Source organism: Bactrocera latifrons, unplaced genomic scaffold, assembly GCF_001853355.1.
Source record: "Bactrocera latifrons isolate USDA-ARS-PBARC rearing strain unplaced genomic scaffold, ASM185335v1 scaffold_965, whole genome shotgun sequence".
In the NCBI taxonomy this organism is placed as follows: Eukaryota; Metazoa; Arthropoda; class Insecta; order Diptera; family Tephritidae; genus Bactrocera; species Bactrocera latifrons.
The window spans coordinates 13,669-27,026 of NW_017537673.1; the positions used below are offsets into that span (position 1 = coordinate 13,669).

The 13,358-nt window shown below is 36.2% G+C and overlaps 2 protein-coding genes across 2 annotated transcripts in view; both read right to left on the reverse strand.

Annotated features, from left to right (window-relative positions):
• The window catches only part of LOC108977884 (serine protease easter-like), a 9,147-nt gene extending 8,306 nt beyond the window's left edge, over nucleotides 1–841 (reverse strand). The window contains exon 1 of the mRNA XM_018947848.1: nucleotides 519–841. Coding sequence (XP_018803393.1) covers nucleotides 519–597 — 79 coding nt within the window. The 5' untranslated portion in view covers nucleotides 598–841. The remainder of the gene's footprint in view (nucleotides 1–518) is intronic.
• A 7,197-nt stretch (nucleotides 842–8,038) lies between these two features.
• On the reverse strand, nucleotides 8,039–12,088 carry LOC108977885 (serine protease easter-like). The gene is made up of 5 exons (XM_018947849.1): nucleotides 11,991–12,088; nucleotides 11,506–11,901; nucleotides 10,271–10,379; nucleotides 9,898–10,193; nucleotides 8,039–8,509 (listed from the first exon to the last, which is right to left on the reverse strand). Exons 1-5 carry the CDS (start codon nucleotides 12,073–12,075, stop codon nucleotides 8,205–8,207), a joined length of 1,191 nt encoding a protein of 396 aa, XP_018803394.1. The 5' UTR covers nucleotides 12,076–12,088; the 3' UTR covers nucleotides 8,039–8,204.
• Between the last annotated feature and the right edge of the window lie 1,270 nt (nucleotides 12,089–13,358).

Genomic DNA, 13,358 nt, shown 5'->3' on the forward strand with positions numbered 1-13,358 from the left:
TTTTTAATTTTTTCAAAAGCTATTAACGTTAAAAAAAATAATTTTGCGAAAATATTATAAAAAATATTTTCAAAAATTTTTGCGCTGATACTATAGCAGAAATTTATAAATATGACGAACGTTTTTTAACAAGCAACAGTTCTTTCATTCATATTTAATGCAAAAAATATTATTTCTTTTTACTCATACAAATAGCTGTAATTCAATTCGCATACTCTWTTGACTTGTTTTTTCACCTTTATTACTTTTTGTAAATAAGTCGTTTTTCATGGATAAAAATAATATCAAAACAACTTKACGAAATTTTTATTGACACAAACTSCATTAAGAACTTGTTTAATGCCTCTAAACGTATTTGAGATAATACAATTGAGTTTTGATTGTTTATTAAACTAAAACCGCTATTTCGCAATAAATCGAAAACGCCGAACAAAAAAATKTGGTCATCTATCTGGACACCGCTTTCGATTTTTTCTGGTTTTACTATAAATTCTACTAATTTACTGCTACATACTTACGCTGTGTTTCGAACAATTGTCCAAACACTAAATTGGTCGACAGCGCGCTTATAACGGTGATAAAAATTACGCGCAACATCTCCAGGCTTAAATTMCGACGATATTTGTTCTTTGCCAATTTTGTGTTGTTTAAAAATATAATTTAAATTTTTGCACAAATTAGCTTTTAATTTATTTATCTGCCTCAAATTGTTCAAAACAAACTTTGCTCATGCAGTTTTTGCTTTAAAACTCACACACACAGTTACTAAAACACTTGTTTTGCACGCTTTCGTAAGTTTGTTATTCTTTGTGATGATTTGCAGCACACGTCTATGCGCAGAGTATTGGAGCACAACTGAAATCTCTGCTGGATGAGGGTCCATTTTATAGCTTGATGTGCTGAACACAATGACCGCGACATCTGTCAAATATTAAAATACACACGTTCTTACGGACACAGTTATTTTGACAGCTGCACGACTACACGACTGCAGGTCGACAGTTGTTGCACTCGCTAACTTTAATATATTCTTATATTTGCCAACGACAGTAGGGCGACAGCAGAGTTGACAGTAGAATAGATATTATATAGATATTAGATAGAGAGATGAGGAAGAGTGGTGATGCCACTAATATGTAAAATGTAAAACTAYTCACAGCTCTAATAAACTTGATGTTATTTTACAAATAAAAGCATAAAATAGCTCTATTATATCATTTGTAATAACAATTGATAATTTAAAASAAAATATTTACCTATTTATTTATTTTTTGCATACAAAATTGCACTTTGAACAAATTATTAAAATTTCATTGAAGTGAAAGGTATTAGTACGGCCACAACGAAATTGTGTACATGCAAAATGGAGCGCTGTATTGTYTTGTATACATGCCGGCCATTGTTATGTCGCTAGCTTCTTACGAATGTTGATGTAGTAGGATTCAYAACGCCATTTTCAGTTCACTGTAGTGCTGCTGCAGAATGTCGCGGCCATTGTGTTCAGCACATGAAGCTGCCAATAAGATGTGCAAAGAATCAAACTGGTAATCGAAACAGTGATTTTYATGAATGAGTTGACTGAGTGTGTAAATTGAGTGCTTTAATACGCACCGAGCCTTCAACAGGTTCAGCTGTTACACTGAACACACATACATATGTACGTATATGTATATGTATATGTATGTATGACTGTTAGTTGCAGTTGCGATTTATAAATCACGTCTTTATTAACACATGTTCTGTTGCGGTTATGAGTAAGTTTAAGAGATTAACTTTAGTGTTTACGGCGAAATGTGCCGACTAACGAAGAAAGGCGAAATTCTGACATAATAAGCAAGCGTTGCAAATTCGTTTCCTTTGCGGTGATAAGCCGTTGACGCTAATGCCAACTGCAATGACGTAGGTTGTGAAATGGGTCTAGGAAGTGTTACAAATTGAATACATAGCTTGGTGATTCATATGCTGCAGTTTTATTTTTAATTTTTTTTGTATGTTTCTTTTAGTTTATTAAATCAAATTTGTTTTCATTATTGTTTTTTGTTTTTGTTAATATATACTTTTTTTTCTCATTCTATTTATCTAACATCATGCACTTTCCTATCGTATTCTCCTATACAAGTATGTCTGCGAAATTAAGTCGCGTATAAACTCAGCAACTTAGCTGAAACTCGTTTGCTCGCTAACAGCTGTTAACTAGCTAGACTAAATGTTCCCCAAACGTGTTATATTTGCATACAAACTTACAAAACTATGAGTGAGTGTGTCCATAGATGTAAATTACTTTTCTATAAACACAAATCTCACATGCGCATGTTGTTTTTTTTTTTTATTTTATTTTACTACTGAAACTTCTGTGCTACCTTTACAACGCGTTTGTTACTTAAGTCTTTTGCTTTTGGTACTTTACTCCCGTTGTTACACGCGACTGAGAATTTGAACTTTTTTCGCTTGAAAAACAAGACACTACTCATTCTAATAAACCTCTCACTCATACACCTRATTTGTGGCGCTAAGCCAAAAAGATTCACTCATTTGCATATAATCTGAATACGAAGGCAGTTCGTTAAGTCAGTGCATTTTTGTTCATCATGTGTTAGTAGTGAAGATGGCACACATGTGAAATGTYGATTCAAATTCCATTATTCGTTTTAGTAGTATCATTTTCGCTAGCTAGAMCTTGATCCAAGTGGATGAAAACCAGCTCTGAGAGTATTTGACGCAGTACCCCTCGGGGGAAGCATAGGAAAAGCAAGACCTTCACTCCGTTGGATAGACCAGGGAGAAAAGAGCCCAAWCATCTAATAGGAAGAACGACCGGCACGCTATTGTAAACTCGGCTATAACCGCTTATGATCCGGTCTTCAAACCTTCTGTTAGTCGGTGGATATTTTCGAGCATTACTCATGTCGGCCAGTTTGGCAAGCCTTTCGTACTCACTCATTTCGGCCTCTCCCTTTTTCTGTCTGCAAATGCGTCTCGTTGCGAAATAGGCAATCTATTTTGTCTTCACTGCGAGATGACACACCTCATCGTATCAGCTGTTCTTTCTTTTCGCCTTTTCCGACAATCAATGGTTTCGTTTGCAGCTGTACATAAAGAGCTTGAAATGTCATCCCACAGCTCCCTTATACCGAGTTTTTGATGAGTGCTCTCAGTGAGCAGGAACGCAAGTCGAGTAGAAAATCGTTCAACTTCCCGTTGTGATTGCAGCTTCTCGAAGTCGAACCTTCCTTGTGTTTTTTGATGTGCCTTTTTTTTATTGCATAAAGGCAGGTTCCTATCTTGGCTGCAACAAGATAGTGGTCCGAGTCCAAAAGTGCCAAACATACCTTCTTTGCCCACCTTGGCGTTAAAGTCGCCAAGCACGATTTTGACATTGTGGGAGAGGCAGCTCTCACAGATACGCTCCAAGCGCTCATAGATGACATCTTCGGCCACATCGTCCTTCTCTTCCATGGGGGCGTAAGCGCTAATCAGCGAAAAGTTAAAGATCTTCGCTTTGATGCGGATTGTGGCTAGACGTTCATCCACCGAGCTTAATGCCAGTACTCGGCGACGGAGTCTCTCTCCCACCACGTGTACCACACCAAATTTGCGTTCTATTATATGGCCATTGTAGTAAATGAAATAAGGACCTACCCGTCTCAGTCCTCGTCAGGTTCATCGCATTTCTAGGACGATGACGTCAGCTTTTCATTTATATATACCTATGTGCTCTTCTAATGAATTGAATTGAATTGAACCTGAGAACTCAAACAAATAAGTGGCGAATCGAACACAGCTCTAGTTCTGATCTTCAAACTGAGCAAATAACTTTTATGACACCACATGGTGATCCAAACCAATTTAGTACTATTWTATTGTAAAACTATTTAGAAAGTATATTGAGTCAAAATAGAGTAGCATTGCGACAAAAGGAGCTACTTCTTGACTTATCAAGCTTACCTCGTATATAKAAGCCAATATACACTCCACTAGAAGCTATGGAAAAAGTCAAGTTTGTTGTGGTTTTCCTATGAAATGGTGTTTTGGAGAAGTCGGACCACTTATATTAGAGCTAGCATGTAATTTGGGCAAATTAGAAAAATTTCCATTGTTTTCTCAGTTAAATTAATGCAATAATTCGTCATAAAATAATGGTAAACAAATGCTTTCAACTCTACCTTTCGAGTTATAATGAAAAATCTTATACATATGTCAATAATCATATGTCTAGCTCATCCAACATTAAGGTTTGGGTAAACGCAACACATATAGATACAATATGATGATCCAAAACACGGGATTTATATACGATATAGGTATGAACATGTATTTGAAGGACTATATAAAAGAACAGCGGAGCGAGCTGAGTCAATTTAGCCATGTCCGTCTGCCTTTTCGAATGTATAAAGGCGAATAAGTTCTTCAGATATCGATCTGAAATTTTGCATAYCCCATTTTCTCCCCAAGAAGCTACTTACATATTTGTCGAAACCGTCGGTATCGGTTACTACATCGGTTACTATATCACTAAAAGATATACCTGTCATACAAACCGGTCGATCAAAATCAAGTTCTTGTAGGAAAAACTTTTTTATTTGACTTGTGTATAGATTATTGTCTAAGGGAATTCTACTACCTTCGAATAATTGTTCAGTTCGAACCATTATATCATATAGCTGTGATAGAGACTAACCGATCAAAATCAAGATAAAGCTCTCTTTACAACCTGTTATGCTWTAAGAAATGCATTTATGAAGGGTGTTATAACTTCAATGCAACCGAAGGTAACGGTTTTGCTTATTTCTTAAATCTTATTTTTCTTACTTACAAAAAAAAAANAAAAAAAAAAAAAAAAACAAAAAAAAAAACGTCTTCGCATTCATAAAATCTACACAATTAATATTCAATATTTGTTTCCGTTAAATATTCAATTATGCACACAATTTCTTGAAAAACTTGTTGTTGCTTGACTGCTCATTGTCTTTTTATTAACACTTTTATTCTATCGTAAAGCTCAATGAATCGCAACGCTACACAATTTGCAATTTTCATGTAAATTCCCAAMGTGTATACAAAATTTGAGTGTAATCGATTAAAAATAAATCGAGTTAATTTGTAGATTGCTCTACATGCAGCATGACAACAACAGCTATAACACTTGTGTTGCGTTGCTCTGGATTGTCATCCAATCTAGGGAAATACCTGCAAATATTTCCGTTTACGTTAGTCTATGAGTCACACATTCTAACCATATTCAGTGTCTAATTACGCGCTTCACCCGCCACGTACTCGGGCCAGCAAGCTTTTGGCAGTTTTATTGCAGTTTAATGACTTGCCAAGTGCCACATGCGTTTGATTTGACATTGTCTCATTAGAAAAGTTATTGAACTCCTGTTGAAGTGGACTAGCGACTGATTTAACAATTTACAGTTAATATAATATGCCGCATAGTAGTCGCGGTTAATTCTTTTGTGGAATTCTGCAAACAGAAGCCGTTGACTTTAAACCGCAAGTGTAGTTTTCGCGAAGGAACTAAAATTATCATAAATTTTTATTATTGAAACTGAATGATTTACCGACATTATTAACCAATAGTCATGAAATAATAAAGTTGCTGAATGGTAACATTAAGTTAGGCGAAGCAAATATGAATTGTATATAACATGGAATAGTTCGTGTCTAATGCTAAAAGAAGGGAAAGTACAACTAAAAGTAAATATTGTCTAAGTGCATCGTCAGCATTAATTTCCATAAGCATCACGAGCAGCTAGATATATAAGAGTTATTAATGAGTTTCATACTTAAGATTTTTAGAAAGTAACAAATCTGGAAATTTTTATTTCTATTCGTTGATTCAAAAATCGCCCTATAAGTCTTTCACTCTTAAACATSTTAAGTTTTACATACTGGTTTTTTAAACAGCTGGCAACCCTTAATTTTTGTTTTTTAATTAGCTAGTTAAGCTTCTTTAGTTGGACTTATATTTCATTGCAACAAAATTTTAAATATTTGGAATCCGCTTAGACATTTTTCTACTGCGCTGGGATGGTCTTAAGTGCCTTCAGCGTATTTTTTTATTTCTATTTTTTATTTTTTTTATTTATTTTTTGTTTTTGTGTTGGCGCAGTGGCATATCGTTGGCCGTTTCAACATCATATGAAGAATATAGTGTCCTTAGTTATATTTTCAAGCATCTCTTTTGCGATCTCTATACGTACTAAATGTTGMTTTTTCRTAAGATTCAAGTCTTTTGGTACGAATCTAGCATTGACAGGCATCATACCCAAAACTATAACCAAAAGATGTTGAACCGATCTATTGAGATTTTCTCATAACAGATCAAGAACTATATGCATATGAGTTTTAGTTAGAACAAAGGGATTTGGTGTGTTAATAAAGCATTGGGGAAAAAATACTCTTGGAGGCAAGGTTTCAATAGATCAACATTATTTGAACTATGCATCAGGGAAATCAACCATTGTAAAGCAGTTCACTAATTTTTAACCAGGCGAAATAAGAAACATGGACTATGAAAGCCGTGGACGCCCAAAAGAGGCTGTTACAAATGCAGCATCATAAATAAAGTTGTTCGAGATAGCTAAGGCTCTAAAGTTATCAAAGGAACGTATTGGATATATTGTTAATGAATATTTGGATATTMGTTTTTTGTTTATGGTCAAAGCAAGAACTCACTTTTGACCAATAACAACGATGAGTTGATGATTCGCTGCAGTGTTTGGAGATGTTCAAGGGAAAGAAACCCGAATTTTTACGACGAWATGTRTCAACAGATGAAACAAGGCTCCACRATTTCACCTCGTCCAATMGACAGTCATCCGAGTRGATTGCACACGTCGAAAAACGCAACAGTCGGCTAGCAAGCTTTATTCTGAGATGCACTTGAAGCAATTTTTATTGACTTGAAAAAGAAAGCTTCAACAACAGCATTACATCGCGTCATTGGACCATTTACATAAATGGCTAAATTGCCGAAAAATGGCCTCATTTGAAGAAAAACAATATGCTGTTTCAACAAGGCTGGCCTTCACAATCAACTGATTATCAACGCGTCAATATAGGAATTGGTTCTTGAGAAGCGACGATCAACAGTCAGGGATCTTACTGGAATCATGTCGTAAGTATCCAAAATCACTAAATTTTTTCTGTAAAACCCGGAAAAATATCATCAATCGCCCGAATAGCATGGCAAATGTGAGCCAAAACCAATAAACCACGTCAAGGCAGGTCAAAAATGATTTTTTTTTTTATTTTATTAAAGCTTACATAATAAACAAATTATTAAATAAACTAAAGTACGCAGCGCTAGCATCAAAGGCTTTCGGCTGAAGAAAAAAAAAAATGATTTTTATGTTGACAGTTTTCTTCGACTATCGAGATGTGGTGCTCTCCAAATTCCTTCCGACCGGCGATATGCGCCAATTGTGAGAAGCTGTTCGTAAAAGAGGCCGGAATTATGAACCAACAACTCTTGAMTTTTGCACCACGTTAATGCAACTCGCACACTGTATTGATTCTTCCTAAGTTTTTCGCCAAAGTTTCAACCAAACTCCGTGTGATTTCTGGCTATTCAGCAGGCTAGTGCGACCGCTCCRGGGAAGCCGTTTTGAGAGATTTGAAGACATTAAACGTGAAACATTGAATGCAATTYGAAAATTGCCTTTAACAGCAACATTTAAATTGCCTTCTCGGTAAGAACCAAAAAAGTTCCTTTCAAACAAAAACTTTCGGTTTAATACTAATGAAAGACTTTAGAATAAAGTAATAAATTATATTCATACAAGTTGCCTAAATTGAGGTTAATGTTCTAAATAAAATTAGTCCCAAAGTAATTTGAATTCTATTATATGCTCTAATGGAGGAATACATATTTTATGCGAGAAATAATTATTATTTATGTACACAGTAAGATATCAAAATCGCAGTTTCCGAATACAAACTATGATAAAATATCTTTAAAGGGTGGAATCGAGAAACTCTCAAAATTTAACTATTTTGATTAGCGAATATAAAAGATATCCTTTTAAAAATTCTTAAGCGTTTGCCTTTATAACATACAAACGTATATACATAAAAGAATCTGGCCTTGTACAAATCATACATATACTACATACATATTTATTATATTTCTCTAAACATGTTACAATTTATATATTTTTGAATATTAGCTAAGTAATCCTAGATAACTATGTATTATGGTACTACCAAGGTTCCATGTGATCTGCGATCCAATCGATATAACTTCGTACACGCGTATAAATTCCCGGAATATTCTCTTGACCGCAGCTCTGGCGTCCAAATGATACAACACCCTCTATTACCCAAGAGGCTGAGTGGAGACGCATAAGTGGACCGCCAGAATCGCCAGTGCATGCATCTTCGTAGAATACACCGCCAGCGCAGAGTTGCTCATCAGATAGCGATGTCTGAGTCTCGAAAACATGGCGACATTTTTCCATTGAATATAGMGGCAAGTGGACTTTCTTCTTCACTCTGCTATGTCGGGCTAAATAAATAGAAAAATTTAGTTATTGTAAATGTTTCAAATGTTGTTGTAATTGTATTATTATTCGTGGAAGAATTATTCTGAAGAGGAGATCTGAGGAAATTATTATTATTATAATTAGGTTGTCAAATATCTCCCTTCCGCCTTTTTGTCTTTTGAATTTCGCCGCTATGTAAAAAGCGCTAAAAAGCTTGTATATGGCAATACTATACATCTTTGAAAGGTCTTGACATAACCTACAAAAYGACGCTATGCATAATTAGTTTGGATATTGCATTCAATAGTTACAGACGTGTAAACATGGAGTTCACTAAAGCCGAAATTCGCGATATTTTAAAGTTTTCCAGCGATAAAGGCAAATCCGCTGGAGAAATCTTCCGTGCGATTAATGGTGTTTTGGGGGATGATACTCTTTCACTTCGAACTGCGGAGGAATGGTTTCGACGATTCAGAGCGGGTGAAAGCGACASCATGTATAAGCCAGCCGGCAGAAGACCTGCGATGACGAATACCGAAATCATGGAAAACATCGAGTTAGACCAGCATGTGGCATCTCGTGGCATCCCCCAGAAGACGGCAGTTAGTYACCAAACTATTTTAAACCATCTGCAGAAGGTTGAATATACAAAAAAGCTTGATGTTTGGGTGCCGCATGATTTGACGCAAAAAAAGCTTCTGGACCGAATCAACGCCTGTGATATGCTGCTGAAAGGAAACGAACTCGACCCATTTTTGAAGCGGATAGTGACTGGCAGCAAAAAATGGTCAGTTACGAAAATATCAAGCGAAAACGGTCATGGTCGAAGACCGGTAACAAACAGTGGCCAAGCCGGGATTGACGACCAGGAAGATTTTGCTRTGCGTTTGCTGGGATTTGGAGAAAATCATCTACTATAAGCTGCTCCCATATGGCCAGTGCTTAATTCTGCCATCTACTGCGTGTAGTATTCCACCAGGACAATGCCAGACCACACACTTCGTTGATGACTTGTCAGAAGCTACAGAAGCTCGGGTGGGAGGTTTTGTCGCATACACCATTTAGCCCGGACATAGCGTCAAGTGATTACCACCTGCTCCTCTCCATGGCGAACGCACCTGTTGGTGTAAAGTTGAACTCAAAAGAAATGTGGCTGTCCGAGTTCTTCGCAAATCAGGAGGACGGCTTCAACGTGGGGGCTATTATTAAGCTGCCCTCTAGATGGAAACAGATTATCGAACGAAACGGCGCATATGTGAACTAAATCCAATCACTGTAACACTTTTTATAAAGCATTAAATAAAGAGCAAAAAGGTGCAAGGGAGATATTTGACAACCTATATTATATTAGTATTCAATAATTTTCCTAATACGAGAAGCAAGACTTCGCTTGCTGTAAAAATCTACTTACTTAAGCCCGTATGACCCCAACCAGCTACAATCAGATGTGTTCCTTCTGTTAGCTCATCTTGTAMAGCTGGTACTGGCAAGCAAACAGGCTGAATGTAGTTATTGAATTCCACAGACCTACTCAGTCGAATCAACGCTATGTCATTATGTTCATGTACATTTGTGTGCGGGTCAAATCCATAATGCTCGTGCACGATAACGTATTCAATGCCGAAGCGTTGAGTGGACGGTGCATACTCGTAATGATTGTAATTATATGAAGATGCGGTGGCTTGATCTCCTACAAACACGGAGACGCTAGAAGGAAAAAAGGATTTCGTAGATGGAAACGAATWTATTAATATTTGAAATAGTGAAATTATTTATTAACTTACAGTTTTCCAACTTTCTGCTCAACAGGACCGACCACACAGTGTGCTGCTGTTAGAACGTAACGTTCGTTGATTAAAGAACCGGCACATTCCGAAAGAATTAGGCCGCTTTCTGAAAGCAAAAAAAGATGATAGAAAAATTTTCCARATTTATACTCCTATTTTCAAATCATATTATTTATAAATATAAGYAACCGCAAAATTCAAGTTAATTATTAAAAACTAGTATATTCCTCTTTAAAAGTATTATTGTTATCTCCCATGACATCTCTACCGTCCGAGGTATTTTCTTTTCCCAAGAACTTGCCAAAGTGAAATTTCTCATACATGTTGTATATTAACATTTGTAGGTAGGCACGTAAGTACGTAAATATATTTCTGCGAAGAAAGTTTTTAGTGATAATAATAATGCTGTAAACGGAAGTTCTAATTAAATTTAGATTCTTTCTACAGATCAATCCAGAGTCATAACTTTCTAGAAATGTAAATCTAACTATCTTATCTCGACATTGTTCTTAGTATTTATCAGCTAATTCAAAGTCGAACCGATTATTTAGAATTTTTTTGTTAGTAGCCTTGCCACCTGTTTGAAAATTTTTTAAGGCAAATAAATTATAAAAAAAAGCATGGTACTAGGAACTGCAGAGTTTTCATATAAGAAAGTTGTAAACATTCTTTTAGAGTGTTGCCACCTGTTTAAAAAAATTAATTAATTTAATTCTATGAAATTTAAAAGTCGTTCGTTTCCCAACAACAATCTGCTCTTCTGTCGAAATCGCCAATATGAGACCAATAACATACACATATTCTTACAAACTGAACGATCGAAATCAAGTGGTTCTATGGAAAACTGTGTCATTTTCCGAGGTATGTTCAAAAAAATTGGCAGATGTTATTAGCTGATAGCCACCATCCAAACCGAGCGATCAAAATCATAATAAATCTCTTTTTAAATCAGTTTCAAATGYATCTGTGAGGGTATTAAAGCTTCGGTGCAGCAAAAAACAAAATAAATCCGTCCACCAAACCTTAAAAATGTCTAATGTGGCAAAAGTATAAATCGAACCCTTCTAAATACAACAAATCTACGAAATTGTGAAAAATTACTTCACTCCAGCCGCTGCTCTCCGGTATGAGTTAAATCATCTTCAACTTCACCACAAATATTTTTTTTAAATTTTCACTTTCTCACAACCATCAACATTTTCGAAAATTTAGCATACCCAACCAACACTTACCGTTTTTATATTCCAACTTAACCATCCAGGTGAACTCGGTTATCTCAGCTTCCTCACCACCAAAAATCTTATTCGAAATAGTCAATGCACCACACTGTGGGGGTGTAATAAAGGCAACACTCTGATGTCCACCATGCGGAAATTCCGTTGTTTTCGTATCCGGAAAAATAATGCGTTGTTTCTGGTCASCATTGGGATCGAGGAACTTCGTATCGTTCGTACAGCAAACGAAGGGAAATTTCCCTCTTGCATAAGCGCCACCGTCACATTGCGACATACGTACGAAACTATATTGTGCCCTTAATTGTTTTCTTAAGACGAAAGCCAACGAACTGCAATCGTAGATTGATATGCACTGGCCGACTTTATGGTTTGGGTTTAGACAGCTTGCCGACGCTTAAAACAAAAAACAAAAAATTTATAAAATTGAATTTCTTGTTTGTTTACCGAAATATTAACGAGTATGTATGTATAATTGCTTTTACCAGATTCGTATGCCGGCCCGTTATGCGCAGCAATGAGAATGTTGCTCAAAAGCAACAATAAAATTTTAGAAACCTGTCTCCACATGATTTTGCTACTGTTGGTCTCACATCTAAAATGCTACTAATTCCGGGATCTGACAAGCTGATCGATCGTGCAACTCAACAACCTTAAGTGGGAAGAAGCTTTTGTTTTATTAAGCTTTTACGAGTATAATCTTGATTATTTATAACTGCACTGAGAATACGTTTAGCTTCGAGTTTTGTTCTGTTTATAATTATCGTGCTGAGGTAATAGTGAGGTGTTAGAAAGATTATTTCGATATTKATTTAAGCGTGAAATTTGGTAAGCGTTGATTAAATAGAGGGTTGAGAGCTTTTTGACTTTACCGGCTCTAGAGTCGTGCCGATATGTAAATATATAGTAATTCATTGATAAAGTATCAATCACGTCTGTCGTTGTGTATGAATATAAATATTTGTGGGTCTTKGGAGACGACGTAAAGTGATTTTCTACTGGACCGAACCGGTTTAAAGTTGTGGAAGTTTTATTTTGTAAATGTAAAACTGAATTGCATTTSACAGGCCTTTTAAAAATCAATTGCAAGGGGTTTTTTCAGAAAAGTATAAGTTTTAAATCCGATGATTCAGTGATAGGGACCCGAATTTAAATCATTCACGACGCAACTGACAAAAAAAAAAACAACTGATATTCAACTACTAAAAAATGTTATATTATGTATATTTATGATATCGCTGACCTGCTATTAGGTTAGATTAGGTTAGGTTAATCTGGTAGGGCAACGAGCCAGCGATACGAGATGRAGTTCAGTTACTTTTAACAGACTCTGTAGCCTCATTATCGATACCTCCTTCAGTGTAACATACGGAGGGAACCCCAGATGTTTACAGCGTACCGTAGTCTTGCTCCATTGTTTTCCTGATGCCTTGCTCTAGACATTCCCTGCAGTCTTCTCGATCTGTCGGCCTCGTTTTGCGGTGTGTGTCGCCACCAGACAGTGGACCCATTAGTATTGCGATCATGCTCCAGTCTCTTCTATTGGGTAGCAAGAGGTATTTTGTATACTACCGATCTATGGTTTTGCACCTGATTATTGCAGTTTTACACCCCGGTATTTCGTTTCATCGGGTTTTGTTTTTTGTATAAAACGTCGTATAAGTGCATGGGTTTCCCAATGTTGATCACGTTGCTTGCTTCGGACAACACTTCCCACTGCTGTTCTGCCTCCTAAGGCACATTTGGCCGATATGCGCTAGGAGGCTACTGCCTAAAATGCTGCTTGCCTATCTAAAGGTGTTTTTTTCTGGACATCTAGACCACTTTATCCATATCGACAAAGTGTCCGATGT